General features: G+C 50.2%; 1 protein-coding gene across 1 annotated transcript; it reads right to left on the minus strand.

Moving 5' to 3' along the window:
• Positions 1 to 13,632: 13,632 nt before the first annotated feature.
• LOC116359885 (circumsporozoite protein-like) lies at positions 13,633 to 14,413 on the minus strand. The gene is made up of 2 exons (XM_031813764.1): positions 14,357 to 14,413; positions 13,633 to 14,217 (listed from the first exon to the last, which is right to left on the minus strand). Exons 1-2 carry the CDS (start codon positions 14,411 to 14,413, stop codon positions 13,633 to 13,635), a joined length of 642 nt encoding a protein of 213 aa, XP_031669624.1.
• Between the last annotated feature and the right edge of the window lie 587 nt (positions 14,414 to 15,000).

A 15,000-nucleotide genomic window follows, 5' to 3' on the forward strand; every position in this document is an offset into this window, starting at 1 on the left:
TGGGCACTACCCCTTAAACTCATCCCCTAGTGGAGGCGGGGGGGCACTACCCCTTAACCTCATCCCCTAGTGGAGGGGGGGGCACTACCCCTTAACCTCATCCCCTAGTGGGGGGGTGGGCACTACCCCTTAACCTCATCCCCTAGTGGAGGGGTGGGCACTACCCCTTAACCTCATCCTTTAGTGGAGGGGTGGGCACTACCCCTTAACCTCATCCCCTAGTGGAGACGGGGCACTATCCCTTACCCTCATCCTTTAGTGGAGGGGTGGGCACTACCCCTTAACCTCATCCTTTAGTGGAGGGGTGGGCACTACCCCTTAACCTCATCCCCTAGTGGAGGGGGGGAACTACCAATTAACCTCATCCCCTAGTGGAGGGGGGGGGCACTATCACTTAACCTCATCCCCTAGTGGAGGGGGGGTACTACCCCTTAAACTCATCCCCTAGTGGAGGGGGGGAACTAGCCCTTAACCTCATCCCCTAGTGGAGGGGGGAGCACTACCACTTAACCTCATCCCCTAGTGGAGGGGGGGGGCACTACCACTTAACCTCATCCCCTAGTGGAGGGGGGGGGGAACTACCCCTTAACCTCATCCCCTAGTGCAGGGGGGCTGGGCACTACTGGTGAGTTGCTGCCCACCCTCTGTACTAGAGGACTGTGAGTTGCTGCCCACCCCCTGTACTAGAGGACTGTGAGTTGTTGCCCCCCCTGTACTAGAGGACTGTGAGTTGTTGCCCACCCCCTGTACCAGAGGACTGAGAGTTGCTGCCCCCTGTACTAGAGGACTGTGAGTTGCTGTCCACCCCAGGTACTAGAGGACTGTGAGTTGCTGCCCCTGTACTAGAGGACTGTGAGTTGCTGCCCACCCCCTGTACTAGAGGACTGAGAGTTGTTGCCCACCCCCTGTACTAGAGGACTGTGAGTTGCTGCCCCCCCCTGCACTAGAGGACTGTGAGTTGCATCCCCTGTACTAGAGGACTGTGAGTTGTTGTCCACCCCCTGCACTAGAGGACTGTGAGTTGCTGCCCACCCCTGCACTAGAGGACTGTGAGTTGCATCCCCTGCACTAGAGGACTATGAGTTGTTGCCCCCTGTACTAGAGGACTGTGAGTTGCTTCCCACCCCCTGTACTAGAGGACTGTGAGTTGCTGCCCACCCCCTGTACCAGAGGACTGAGAGTTGCTGCCCCCTGTACTAGAGGACTGTGAGTTGCTGTCCACCCCAGGTACTAGAGGACTGTGAGTTGCTGCCCCTGTACTAGAGGACTGTGAGTTGCTGCCCACCCCCTGTACTAGAGGACTGAGAGTTGTTGCCCACCCCCTGTACTAGAGGACTGAGAGTTGTTGCCCACCCCCTGTACTAGAGGACTGTGAGTTGCTGCCCCCCCCCCTGCACTAGAGGACTGTGAGTTGCATCCCCTGTACTAGAGGACTGTGAGTTGTTGTCCACCCCCTGCACTAGAGGACTGTGAGTTGCTGCCCACCCCTGCACTAGAGGACTGTGAGTTGCATCCCTTGCACTAGAGGACTATGAGTTGTTGCCCCCTGTACTAGAGGACTGTGAGTTGCTTCCCACCCCCTGTACTAGAGGACTGTGAGTTGCTGCCCACCCCCTGTACCAGAGGACTGTGAGTTGCTGCCCACCCCCTGTACCAGAGGACTGAGAGTTTCTGCCCATGTACTAGAGGACTGTGAGTTGCTGCCCCCTGTACTAGAGGACTGTGAGTTGCTGCCCACCCCCTGTACTAGAGGACTGTGAGTTGCTGCCCACCCCCTGTACTAGAGGACTGTGAGTTGCTGTCCATCCCCTGTACTAGAGGACTGTGAGTTGCTGCCCCCTGTACTAGAGGACTGTGAGTTGCTGCCCACCCCCTGTACCAAAGGACTGAGAGTTGCTGCCCATCCCCTGTACTAGAGGACTGTGAGTTGTTGTCCACCCCCTGTACTAGAGGACTGTGAGTTGCTGCCCACCCCCTGTACCAGAGGACTGTGAGTTGCTGCCCACCCCCTGTACCAGAGGACTGAGAGTTTCTGCCCCATGTACTAGAGGACTGTGAGTTGCTGCCCCCTGTACTAGAGGACTGTGAGTTGCTGCCCACCCCTGTACTAGAGGACTGTGAGTTGCTGCCCACCCCCTGTACTAGAGGACTGTGAGTTGCTGTCCATCCCCTGTACTAGAGGACTGTGAGTTGCTGCCCCCTGTACTAGAGGACTGTGAGTTGCTGCCCACCCCCTGTACCAAAGGACTGAGAGTTGCTGCCCATCCCCTGTACTAGAGGACTGTGAGTTGTTGTCCACCCCCTAAACTAGAGGACTGTGAGTTGCTGCCCACCCCCTGTACTAGAGGACTGTGAGTTGCTGCCCACCCCCTGTACTAGAGGACTGTGAGTTGCTGTCCACCCCCTGTACTAGAGGACTGTGAGTTGCTGCCCCCTGTACTAGAGGACTGTGAGTTGCTGCCCACCCCCTGTACCAAAGGACTGAGAGTTGCTGCCCATCCCCTGTACTAGAGGACTGTGAGTTGTTGTCCACCCCCTGTACTAGAGGACTGTGAGTTGCTGCCCACCCCCTGTACTAGAGGACTGTGAGTTGCTGCCCACCCCCTGAACTAGAGGACTGTGAGTTGTTGTCCACCCCCTGTACTAGAGGGCTGTGAGTTGCTGCCCACCCCCTGTACTAGAGGACTGTGAGTTGCTGCCCACCCCCTGTACTAGAGGACTGTGAGTTGCTGCCCACCCCCTGTACTAGAGGACTGTGAGTTGCTGCCCACCCCCTGTACTAGAGGACTATGAGTTGCTGCCCACCCCCTGTACTAGAGGACTGTGAGTTGTTGCCACCCCCCTGTACTAGAGGACTGTGAGTTGCTGCCCACCCCCTGTACCAGAGGACTGTGAGTTGCATCCCCTGTACTAGATGACTGTGAGTTGTATCCCCTGTACTAGAGGACTGTGAGTTGCATCCCCTGTACCAGAGGACTGTGAGTTGCTGCCCACCCCCTGTACCAGAGGACTGAGAGTTGCTGCCCCCTGTACTAGAGGACTGTGAGTTGCTGCCCACCCCCTGTATTAGAGGACTGTGAGTTGCTTCCCATCCCCTGTACTAGAGGACTGTGAGTTGCTGCCCACCCCCTGTACTAAAGGACTGTGAGTTGCTGCCCACCCGCTGTACTAGAGGACTGTGAGTTGCTGCCCACCCCCTGTACTAGAGGACTGTGAGTTGCTGCCCACCCCCTGTACTAGAGGACTGTGAGTTGCTGCCCACCCCCTGTACTAGAGGACTGTGAGTTGCTGTCCATCCCCTGTACTAGAGGACTGTGAGTTGCTGCCCACCCCCTGTACTAGAGGACTGTGAGTTGCTGCCCACCCCCTGTACTAGAGGACTGTGAGTTGTTGCCCCCCCCTGTACTAGAGGACTGTGAGTTGCTGCCCACCCCCTGTACTAGAGGACTGTGAGTTGCTGCCCACCCCTGTACTAGAGGACTGTGAGTTGTTGCCCACCCCTGTACTAGAGGACTGTGAGTTGCTGTCCATCCCCTGTACTAGAGGACTGTGAGTTGCTGTCCATCCCCTGTACTAGAGGACTGTGAGTTGTTGCCCACCCCCTGTACTAGAGCACTGTGAGTTGCTGCCCACCCCCTGTACTAGAGGACTATGAGTTGCTGCCCACCCCCTGTACTAGAGGACTGTGAGTTGCACCCCCTGTACTAGAGGACTGTGAGTTGTTGTTCACCCCCTGAACTAGAGGACTGTGACTTGTTGTCCAACCCCTGTACTAGAGGACTGTGAGTGACTGCCCACCCCCTGTACTAGAGGACTATGAGTTGCTGCCCACCCCCTGTACTAGAGGACTGTGAGTTGTTGGCCCCCCCTGTACTAGAGGACTGTGAGTTGTTGCCACCCCCCTGTACTAGAGGACTGCGAGTTGCTGCCCACCCCCTGTACCAGAGGACTGCGAGTTGCTGCCACCCCCCTGTACTAGAGGACTGTGAGTTGCTGCCCACCCCCTGTACTAGAGCACTGTGAGTTGCTGCCCACCCCCTGTACCAGAGGACTGTGAGTTGCATCCCCTGTACTAGATGACTGTGAGTTGTATCCCCTGTACTAGAGGACTGTGAGTTGCATCCCCTGTACTAGAGGACTGTGAGTTGCATCCCCTGTACTAGAGGACTGTGGGTAGGGGATGTAGGTTCACTAGGGTATGAGGACAGATCAGTGGTTAGGACCAGCCACTATCTACTCCAGGGTGAGGGGAGGGTCGACAAGCGGAGGGGACCCGTTTGAGCTTTTGAACTTTGAACTGTGAACTTTAACCCCTGGCCTCAGTAGCAGGGAGCACTGAGAGGCTTCCACTCCTTCTCTGTTTATATCTATATCAGTTCTTAGGGGTTTTGTAAAATCCCCAGGTTTTTCCCAGAATTCCTGGTTGGTTGGGCTCCGGATTCCCTCCTGATTCCAGGAATCTTCCAATCAGGATTTCTGGAAAACGTGAGAATGTGCTGTGGGAGGGGGGGGGGGGTTACCAGAATTTCCCAACCCTACCGGTTATATTTAACTGAACAGGTTGACCCAACCCTGCCTTAACTCCTGATCTAGGATCAGTTTGCCTTCTGACCTCTATTGGTAAAGGTAAGGGAGGACAGTCAGAAGACCTGCACAATTCTGGCAACTTTCCCCCCAAAAATTCCCAGGTTTCCAGAAACCCCAGTGGGAGGAATCTAGGATTTTCTAGGATTTCTGGGAAAGTTACAGGGATATTTTAAACCACAAGGACAGCTGATCTTAGATTTTGTGGTTAGGAGGTTAACTTTAACCTGGAGTATATTTAACTCTTAGATGGTAAATGTTAGATAATTGGTGCTTCCTTCTTCTCTTTTACTTCCTCATACCAGTCTGTCACTTCCTGTCCTTCTTCTCACCAGTCTGTCACTTCCTGTCCTTCTTCTCTTTACTCCCTCATACCAGTCTGTCACTTCCTGTCCTTCTTCTCTTTACTACTCCCTCATACCAGTCTGTCACTTCCTGTCCTTCTTCTCACCAGTCTGTTACTTCCTGTATTCTTCTCACCAGTCTGTCACTTCCTGTCCTTCTTATCTTTACTCCCTCATACCAGTCTGTCACTTCCTGTCCTTCTTCTCACCAGTCTGTCACTTCCTGTCCTTCTTCTCTTTACTCCCTCATACCAGTCTGTCACTTCCTGTCCTTCTTCTCTTTACTCCCTCATTCCAGTCTGTTACTTCCTGTACTTCTTCTCACCAGTCTGTCACTTCCTGTCCTTCTTCTCTTTACTCCCTCATAGCAGTCTGTCACTTCCTGTGTTTCTTCTCACCAGTCTGTCACTTCCTGAAACTCTTTAAAAAAAAAAAACATATGTTGTCTGTACGTCTACCTGCCCTCACCCTCACCCACACTCCCATCCCTCACCCCCATCCCTCCTCCCCATTCCACATCCCCCTCCCTCACTCTTACCCCAATCCCTCCCCCCTCCTCACCCTCTGTCTCTCCTACCTCACCCCCTCCTCATCCTCTGTCCCTCCTACCTCACCCCTCATCACCCTCTGTCCCTTCTCCCTCACCCCTCCTCACCCTCTGTCCCTCCTACCTCACCCCTCATCACCCTCTGTCCCTTCTCCCTCACCCCTCCTCACCCTCTGTCTCCCCCCCCCCTTTCCTATATCTCTGTCCCTGGTCCCTCACCCCTCCTCACCCCTCCTCACCCTCTGTCCCTCCTACCTCACTCCTCCTCACCCTCTGTCTCTCCTACCTCACCCCTCCTCACCCTCTGTCTCTCCTACCTCACCCCTCCTCACCCTCTGTCCCTCCTCCTTTCTCCCTCACCCCTCCTCACCCCTCCTCACCCTCTGTCCCTCCTACCTCACCCCTCCTCACCCTCTGTCTCTCCTACCTCACCCCTCCTCACCATCTGTCCCTCCTCCCTTCTCCCTCACCCCTCCTCACCCTCTGTCCCTCCTACCTCACCCCTCCTCACCCTCTGTCTCTCCTACCTCACCCCTCCTCATCCTCTGTCCCTCCTACCTCAACCCTCCGCACCCTCTGTCCCTCCTCCCTTCTCCCTCACCCCTCCTCACCCCCTCCTCACCCTCTGTCCCTCCTACCTCACCCCTCCTCACCCTCTGTCTCTCCTACCTCACCCCTCCTCACCCTCTGTCCCTCCTCCCTTCTCCCTCACCCCTCCTCACCCCTCCTCACCCTCTGTCCCTCCTACCTCACCCCTCCTCACCCTCTGTCTCTCCTACCTCACCCCTCCTCATCCTCTGTCCCTCCTACCTCACCCCTCCTCACCCTCTGTCCCTCCTCCCTTCTCCCTCACCCCTCCTCACCCTCTGTCCCTCCTACCTCACCCCTCCTCACCCTCTGTCTCTCCTACCTCACCCCTCCTCGCCCTCTGTCCCTCCTCCCTTCTCCCTCACCCCTCCTCACCCCTCCTCACCCTCTGTCCCTCCTACCTCACCCCTCCTTACCCTCTGTCCCTTCTCCCTCACCCCTCCTCCTTCACCCCTCCTCACCCTCTGTCCCTTCTCCCTCACCCCTCCTCCTTCACCCCTCCTCACCCTCTGTCCCTTCTCCCTCACTCCTCCTCCTTCACCCCTCCTCACCCTCTGTCCCTTCTCCCTCACCCCTCCTCCTTCACCCCTCCTCACCCTCTGTCCCTTCTCCCTCACCCCTCCTCCTTCACCCCTCCTCACCCTCTGTCCCTGCTCCCTCACCCCTCCTCCCTCACCCGTCCTCACCCTCCTCACCCTCTGTCCCTTCTCCCTCACCCCTCCTCCTTCACCCCTCCTCACCCTCTGTCCCTTCTCCCTCACCCCTCCTCCTTCACCCCTCCTCACCCTCTGTCCCTTCTCCCTCACTCCTCCTCCTTCACCCCTCCTCACCCTCTGTCCCTTCTCCCTCACCCCTCCTCCTTCACCCCTCCTCACCCTCTGTCCCTTCTCATCTCACCCCTCCTCCTTCACCCCTCCTCACCCTCTGTCCCTGCTCCCTCACCCCTCCTCCCCCATTCCAAGAGCTTTCTGTAAACAAGGTCCTTATTGTCCTTCACTGTCACTTGTAGAGTAGAACTTAAGTTTTGACGTGTTTTAAAGACAATGTGTTATAATGTTATAATATAATGTTATAATGTTATAATGTTGGCTCAACGTGGGAAACCTGGAGAGATGTGAATGAATAGAAGGAAGGATGTATTTGTTGAGTATTGGAAAGGGGCCCTTGGGAAGGAAGGATGTATTTGTAGATTATTGGAATGGGGCCCTTGGGAAGGAAGGATGTATTTGTAGATTATTGGAATGGGGCCCGTGGGAAGGAAGGATGTATTTGTAGATTATTGGAATGGGGCCCTTGGGAAGGAAGGACGTTATTTGTAGAGTATTGGAATGGGACCCGTGGGAAGGAAGGATGTTAATTGTAGAGTATTGGAATGTGGCCCGTGGGAAGGAAGGATGTTATTTGTAGAGTATTGGAATGGGGCCCTTGAGTTATTCACAGAAATTATGCTCCATCTTCTCAGCTGTCTCTCCTTCTCTCTCCCCTTCCTCTCTCCTTCTCTCCTTCTCTCTCTCCCCCCACTCTCTCTCTATCCATCCCCCTCTCTCCCCCCTCCTATCTCTCCCCCCTCCTCTCTCTTTCTCTCTCTCCCCCCCTTCTCTTTCTCTCTACACTGCCAGTCGTTCTATTCTCATGCCCAGACAATCACCACAGCCCACTTCAGTTCATCTAGCGACTTCTCATCTGTCATACATGTTACATACTGTACCTGACATGTTACATGTTACATACTGTACCTGACATGTTACATGCAGAAAGACACAAACTAACTCAACCAGAGATAGAAAGAGCAGGAGGGAGAGAGAGGAGAGAAGAAGAGAGAAAGGATAGAAGGAGAGATGAGGGGGAGAGAGAAGGAGAGAGAGAGGAGGGGAGAGAGAGAAGGAGAGAGGATGGGGAAGAGAGGGAGAAAAGAGAGAAGAGAGACGAGAGAGAGGAGGGAGAGAGAGGGAGAGAGACAGAGGGAGAGGGACAGAGGAAGAGAGAGAGAGACATAGAGGGAGAGACTAGAGAGAGAGAGGAGAGAGGAGAGGGACAGAGGAAGAGAGAGAGAGAGACAGAGAGAGAGGGACAGAGGAAGAGAGAGAGAGAGAGAGACAGAGAGAGAGCGAGAGAGAGACATGGAGAGGGACAGAGGAAGAGAGAGAGAGACATAGAGAGAGGGACAGAGGAAGACAGAGAGAGAGAGACAGAGAGAAAGACATAGAGAGCGGGAGAGGGACAGATAGAGAGAGAGAGAGAGAGACTAGAGAGTGAGAGAGAGACATAGAGAGAGGGAGAGGGACAGAGGAAGAGAGAGAGAGAGAGAGAGAGAGAGAGAGAGAGACAGAGAGACAGAGAGGGAGAGGGACAGAGGAAGAGAGAGAGAGAGAGAGAGAGAGAGAGAGAGAGAGAGAGAGAGAGAGAGAGAGAGACATAGAGAGAGGGACAGAGGAAGACAGAGGGAGAGAGAGAGACAGAGAGAAAGACATAGACAGAGGGAGAGGGACAGAGGAAGAGAGAGAGAACCTCCTGCATTATGTGTCTATCACCTTCTCTCTAAATGTTGACAAGTGTTTTATAGCGTAATGAAACATGAAAAAAACACTAAGTTGACGATACAAATAGTCCACTTCTATCATGATAATAAAGTTGTTTTAAAGTCTCTAAACTGTCTCAGTTATCATGCTGTGCTCTATACTCTATACCATTGCAACGTGACCAAGGGGGGGAAGTGGGGAGAGGTCAAAGGTTGAGCGCCGGTCCAGATAACGATGCAGTGAGTGAAATGCTAATGATTTTAGCTTAACATGTACGTAACACCATTCACCTTGAATTAGCATTGTTTAGTGAAGGTACATATCGCGTTAAATTAGCATTTGTTAGCTTACATACCAATAGCACTAAACTAGCGTTGTTAGCATACATACTTATAGCGAGTGAAACGCGAAATGCTAATGATTTTAGCTTAACATGTACGTAACACCATTCACCTTGAATTAGCATCGTATAGTGAAGGTACATATTGCGTTAAATTAGCATTTGTTAGCTTACATACCAATAGCACTAAATTAGCATTGTTAGCATACATACTTATAGCGCTAAATTATGTAATGCTAGACTACGCCACTCAACCTCAAGCCACGCTATGTAATGCTAGGCTATGCTATGTAATGCTAGGTGGCTACACTATGTAATGCTAGGCTATGCTATGTAATGCTAGGTGGCTACACTATGTAATGCTAGGCTATGCTATGTAATGCTAGGTGGCTACACTATGTAATGCTAGGCTATGCTATGTAATGCTAGGTGGCTACACTATGTAATGCTAGGCTATGCTATGTAATGCTAGGCTATGCTATGTAATGCTAGGTGGCTACGCTATGTAATGCTAGGCTATGCTATGTAACGCTACACTACGCCACTCAACTTCAAGCCAAAGTGACGACAACACATATCAAATGTTCAATTGCCATTATGAACCATACAAGGATTTACAATCCCAACAGTTATAATACTGAGTTTGGGTAATCTAATCCCAAAAGTTATAATAATGAGTTTGGGTAATCTAATCCCAACAGTTATAATACTGAGTTTGGGTAATCCCAACAGTTATAATACTGAGTTTGGGTAATCCCAACAGTTATAATACTGAGTTTGGGTAATCTAATCCCAACAGTTATAATACTGAGTTTGGGTAATCTAATCCCAACAGTTATAATACTGAGTTTGGGTAATCTAATCCCAACAGTTATAATACTGAGTTTGGGTAATCTAATCCCAACAGTTATAATACTGAGTTTGGGTAATCTAATCCCAACAGTTATAATACTGAGTTTGGGTAATCCCAACAGTTATAATACTGAGTTTGGGTAATCTAATCCCAACAGTTATAATACTGAGTTTGGGTAATCCCAACAGTTATAATACTGAGTTTGGGTAATCTAATCCCAATAGTTATAATAATGAGTTTGGGTAATCTAATCCCAATAGTTATAATAATGAGTTTGGGTAATCCACAACAGTTATAAATTGTGAGTTTGGGTAAATTATGTTACACACACACACACACACACACACACACACACACACACACACACACACACACACACACACACACACACACACACACACCTCCAGCCAGTCAATGTGATCCAACACTGAGATGTGATAAAGTACATATTTTACTTAGTCCAAGATAGAAATACTATAACATAGATATATATATAAAGACAGAAGTAATATTATATACAGTACAGTACTTAGAAATACTATAACATAGATATATATATATATATATATATAAAGACAGAAGTAATATTATATACAGTACAGTACTTAGAAATACTATAACATAGATATATATATATATATATATATATATAAGACAGAAGTAATATTATATACAGTACAGTACTTAGAAATACTATAACATATACATATATATATATATATATATATAAAGACAGAAGTAATATTATATACAGTACAATACTTAGAAATACTATAACATATACGTATATATATATATAAGACAGAAGTAATATTATATACAGTACAGTACTTTTTTTTTTTGAAGAGTCAGTAGTCTTTATTTGTGTACTGTATGTGTCACGCCTTGACCGTAGAGAGCTTTATATGTCTCTATTGTGGTTTGGTCAGGGTGTGATTTGGGTGGGCATTCTATGTCCCCTTTTCTATGTTTTCTATTTCTATGTTTTGGCCGGGTGTGGTTCTCAATCAGAGGCAGCTGTCTGTCGTTGTCTCTGATTGAGAACCATACTTAGGTCGTTTTTGGTAACCCAAAAATTAAAAGATGGTCCTAAATGCATTTAATGGTCATTCTGATTTTAATGCCCGCTATAGGAGCACCCTACTACGGCCCTCTTTCACTCAGGGCCGTCCTGGGTGCTTTATGGACTGTTAGCCAAGTGCTGGAGGAGGAAATAGACCCGTGCACCTGGTGATTGAAAACGTGCATCTGGTAACCCAAAAATTCAAATATGGTCCTAAATGCATTTAAGGGTCATTCTGTAAGGAGACATTTCCTTACAGAACTGTTCGTTTTTTTGTTCAAGTGTTCTGATTTAATAAAATATCATGAACATGTACCACGCTGTGCTTTGGTCCAGTCATTGACAGGAAGAGGATTGTTACAGTATGTGTGTGTCGGCCCTCTCTCCCCTCTTTCTCCTCTCTCTCTCCCCCTCGGCCCTCTCTCTCTCCCCCTCGGCCCTCTCTCCCCTCTTTCTCCTCTCTCTCTTTCCCCCTCGGCCCTCTCTCTCTCCCCCTCGGCCCTCTCTCTCTCTCTCTCCCCCTCGGCCCTCTCTCTCTCCCCCTCGGCCCTCTCTCTCTCCCCCTCGGCCCTCTCTCTCCTCTTTCTCCTCTCTCTACAAACATTGATAAACCCCCATATCTGTTGGGTAAAAATACCACAGTGTGCCATCACAGCAGCAAGATCTGTGGCCTATTGCAATGAGAAAAGAGCAACCAGCGAAGAACAAACAACATTGTAAATTTTATCTGCTTATTTAGTGTCCCGTTCATACTTCAACTACTTGTTACTGAACATAGATAATAATATCACATTTGAGTGGAATGTTTACTCGTGTTTCCATTGTTTATTGTTTATTGCATTTGTTTTGGAGATGTGAACACACAGTTGAAGTCAGAAGTTTAAGTCTAAGTATAAACACCATGGGACCACGCAGCCGTCATACCGCTACCGAAGGTGGCTCCCCTTCCTGATCGGGCGTTCGTCGTCACCGGCCTACTAGCTGCCACTGATTCTTTTTTCTGTTGATTAGTTACACCTGTGTTTAGTTTAATTAGTTAATTAGTTAATTAGCTTTATTATCCAGCTTTATTATCCAGCCGGCCACGGTTGTGTGTACGTGTGTTGTTCTTTTTGGAGAAATGTCCTCTGGTCTGATGACACAAAAATTGAACTGTTTGGCCATAATGACCATCGTTATGTTTGGAGGAAAAAGGGGGATGCTTGCAAGCCGAAGAACACCATCCCAACCGTGAAGCACGGGGGTGGCAGCATCATGCTGCAGGAGGGACTGGTGCACTTCACAAAATAGATGGAATCATGAGGACGGAAAATGATGTGAATATATTGAAGCAACATCTCAAGACATCAGTCAGGAAGTTAAAGCTTGGTTCCAAATGGACAATGACCCCAAGCATACTTCCAAAGTTGTAGCAAAATGGCTTAAGAACAACAAAGACAAGGTATTGGAGTGGCCATCACAAAGCCCTGACCTCAATCCTATAGAAAATTTGTGGGCAGGCCTGAAAAAGCGTGTGTGAGCAAGGAGGCCTACAAACCTGATTCAGTTACACCAGCTCTGTCAGGAGGAATGGGCCAAAATTCACCCAACTTACTGTGGGAAGCTTGTGGAAGGCTACCCGAAACGTTTGACCCAAGTTAAACAATTTCAAGGCAATGCTACCAAATACTAATTGAGTGTATGTAAACTTCTGACCCACTGGGAATGTGATGAAAGAAATCTAAGCTGAAATAAATCATTCTCTCTACTATTATTCTAGAGAGAGAGGCAGAGAGAGAGAGACATTTCACATTCTTAAAATAAAGGGGTGATCCTAACTGACCTAAGACAGGGAATTTTTACTAGGATTAAATGTCAGGAATTGTGAAAAACTAAGTTTAAAAATATTTGGCTAAGGTGTATGTAAAACTTCCAACTTCAACTGTACGTTTCCCATGCCAATAAATCCCTTTGAATTCAATTGAATTGAGATAGAGAGAGAGAGAGACAAAGAGAGGCAGACAGACAGAGAGAGATGCAGAGAGAGAGGCAGAGAGAGAGAGAGAGAGAGAGAGAGAGAGAGGCAGAGAGAGAGACAGAGAGAGAGAGAGAGAGGCAGAGAGAGAGGCAGAGATGTATAGAGAGATAATCATGCCACTGAATTGAACTGAGGGACATCGAGAGTGTGTTTTAGACATGGGTAGGGTAGTGGGTGGCCTTCTGGGATTGGACCTCAGGAGGGAGGGTGGGGGGGGTCGGTCTTCTGGGATTGGACCTCAGGAGGGAGGGGGGGGGGTCTTCTGGGACTGGATCTCTGGATGTGTGCATGCGTGGACACACCTACTCTAGTGAGTCAGCTGGCAGAGTATCTGCCCCCCTCTCCGGGCTTGGCACTGCCACATGGGTACTCTTCGTCCCAGCCCCAGAGGGTGCTTCTGGACATCTGTTGGGAAGAACATCCCATCCCCCAAATTCCAGATAACTCCTGTCCTCTACAGAGGAACAACACACACACCTCAGCTGTTACACACTGGCTGTCTGACCCAAAGTCCACTGAGCTGAAGACCTATCGTTATTATCTTTGGGAAGTCACACCATTTATTAGGTCTCAGGCAAGGTTACTTATCACACATCATAATTCACTGGTCATGTTAATGTGTGTGTGTGTGTGTGTGTGTGTGTGTGTGTGTGTGTGTGCGTGCGTGCGTGCGTGCGTGCGTGTTCATGTCTGTGCCAGTGGAAGGCTGCGTTAGCGTTAGTGTTAGTGTTAGCGTTAGCGTTAGTGTCAGCATTAGCGTTAGTGTCAGCATTAGCGTTAAGCGTTAGTGTTAGCGTTAGCGTTACTGTTCGTGTCAGTGTTAGCGTTAGCGTTAGCGTTAGCGTTAGCGTCAGCATTAGCGTTAGTGTCAGCGTTAGTGTTAGTGTCAGCGTTAGCGTTAGTGTTAGCGTCAGCGTTACTGTTCGTGTCAGTGTTAGCGTTAGTGTTAGTGTTAGCGTTAGCGTTAGTGTTAGCGTTAGCGTTAGTGTTAGTGTTAGTGTTAGCGTTAGCGTTAGTGTTAGCGTTAGTGTCAGCATTAGCGTTAGCGTTAGTGTTAGCGTTAGCGTTACTGTTCGTGTCAGTGTTAGCGTTAGCGTTAGCGTTAGTGTCAGCGTTAGCGTTACTGTTAGCGTTAGCGTTAGTGTTAGTGTTAGCGTTAGCGTTAGTGTCAGCGTTAGCGTTACTGTTAGTGTTAGTGTTAGCGTTAGCGTTAGTGTCAGCGTTAGTGTTAGTGTCAGCGTTAGCGTTAGTGTGAGTGTTAGTGTCAGTGTTAGCGTTAGTGTCAGCCTTAGCGTTACTGTTAGTGTCAGTGTCAGTGTTAGCGTTAGTGTCAGCATCAGAGAGCTGGCTGATGATCTTACTCTGTACTCAATGACACACACAGATCAAAGTGTAGCAATGTTGTCAGCATCAGAGTAGCTATGTCCCAGCCTCAGCACAGCCATCCTAGTGGTGGCCCAGCCTCAGTACAGCCATCCTAGTGGTGGCCCAGCCTCAGTACAGCCATCCTAGTGGTGGCCCAGCCATCCCAGTGGTGGCCCAGCCTCAGCACAGCCATCCTAGTGGTGGCCCAGCCATCCTAGTGGTGGCCCAGCCATCATAGTGGTGTCCCAGCCTTACCACAGCCACCCTAGTGGTGGCCCAGCCATCCTAGTGGTTTCCCAGCCTCCGCACAGCCATCCTAGTGGTGGCCCAGTCTCAGTACAGCCATCCCAGTGGTGGCCCAGCCTCAGTACAGCCATCCCAGTGGCCCAGCCTCAGTACAGCCATCCTAGTGGTGGCCCAGCCTCAGTACAGCCATCCCAGTGGCCCAGCCTCAGTACAGCCATCCTAGTGGTGGCCCAGCCATCCCAGTGGTGGCCCAGCCTCAGTACAGCCATCCTAGTTGTGGCCCAGCCATCCTAGTGGTGGCCCAGCCTCAGCCCAGCCGTCCTAGTGGTGGCCCAGCCTCAGCTCAGCCATCCTAGTTGTGGCCCAGCCTCAGCTCAGCCATCCTAGTTGTGGCCCAGCCTCAGCACAGCCATCCTAGTTGTGGCCCAGCCATCCTAGTGGTGGCCCAGCCTCAGCACAGCCATCGTAGTGGTGGCCCAGCCTCAGCACAGCCATCCTAGTGGTGGCACAGCCTCAGCACAGCCATCCTAGTGG

This window comes from Oncorhynchus kisutch, unplaced genomic scaffold (assembly GCF_002021735.2).
Source record: "Oncorhynchus kisutch isolate 150728-3 unplaced genomic scaffold, Okis_V2 Okis06b-Okis10b_hom, whole genome shotgun sequence".
Classification (NCBI taxonomy): Eukaryota; Metazoa; Chordata; class Actinopteri; order Salmoniformes; family Salmonidae; genus Oncorhynchus; species Oncorhynchus kisutch.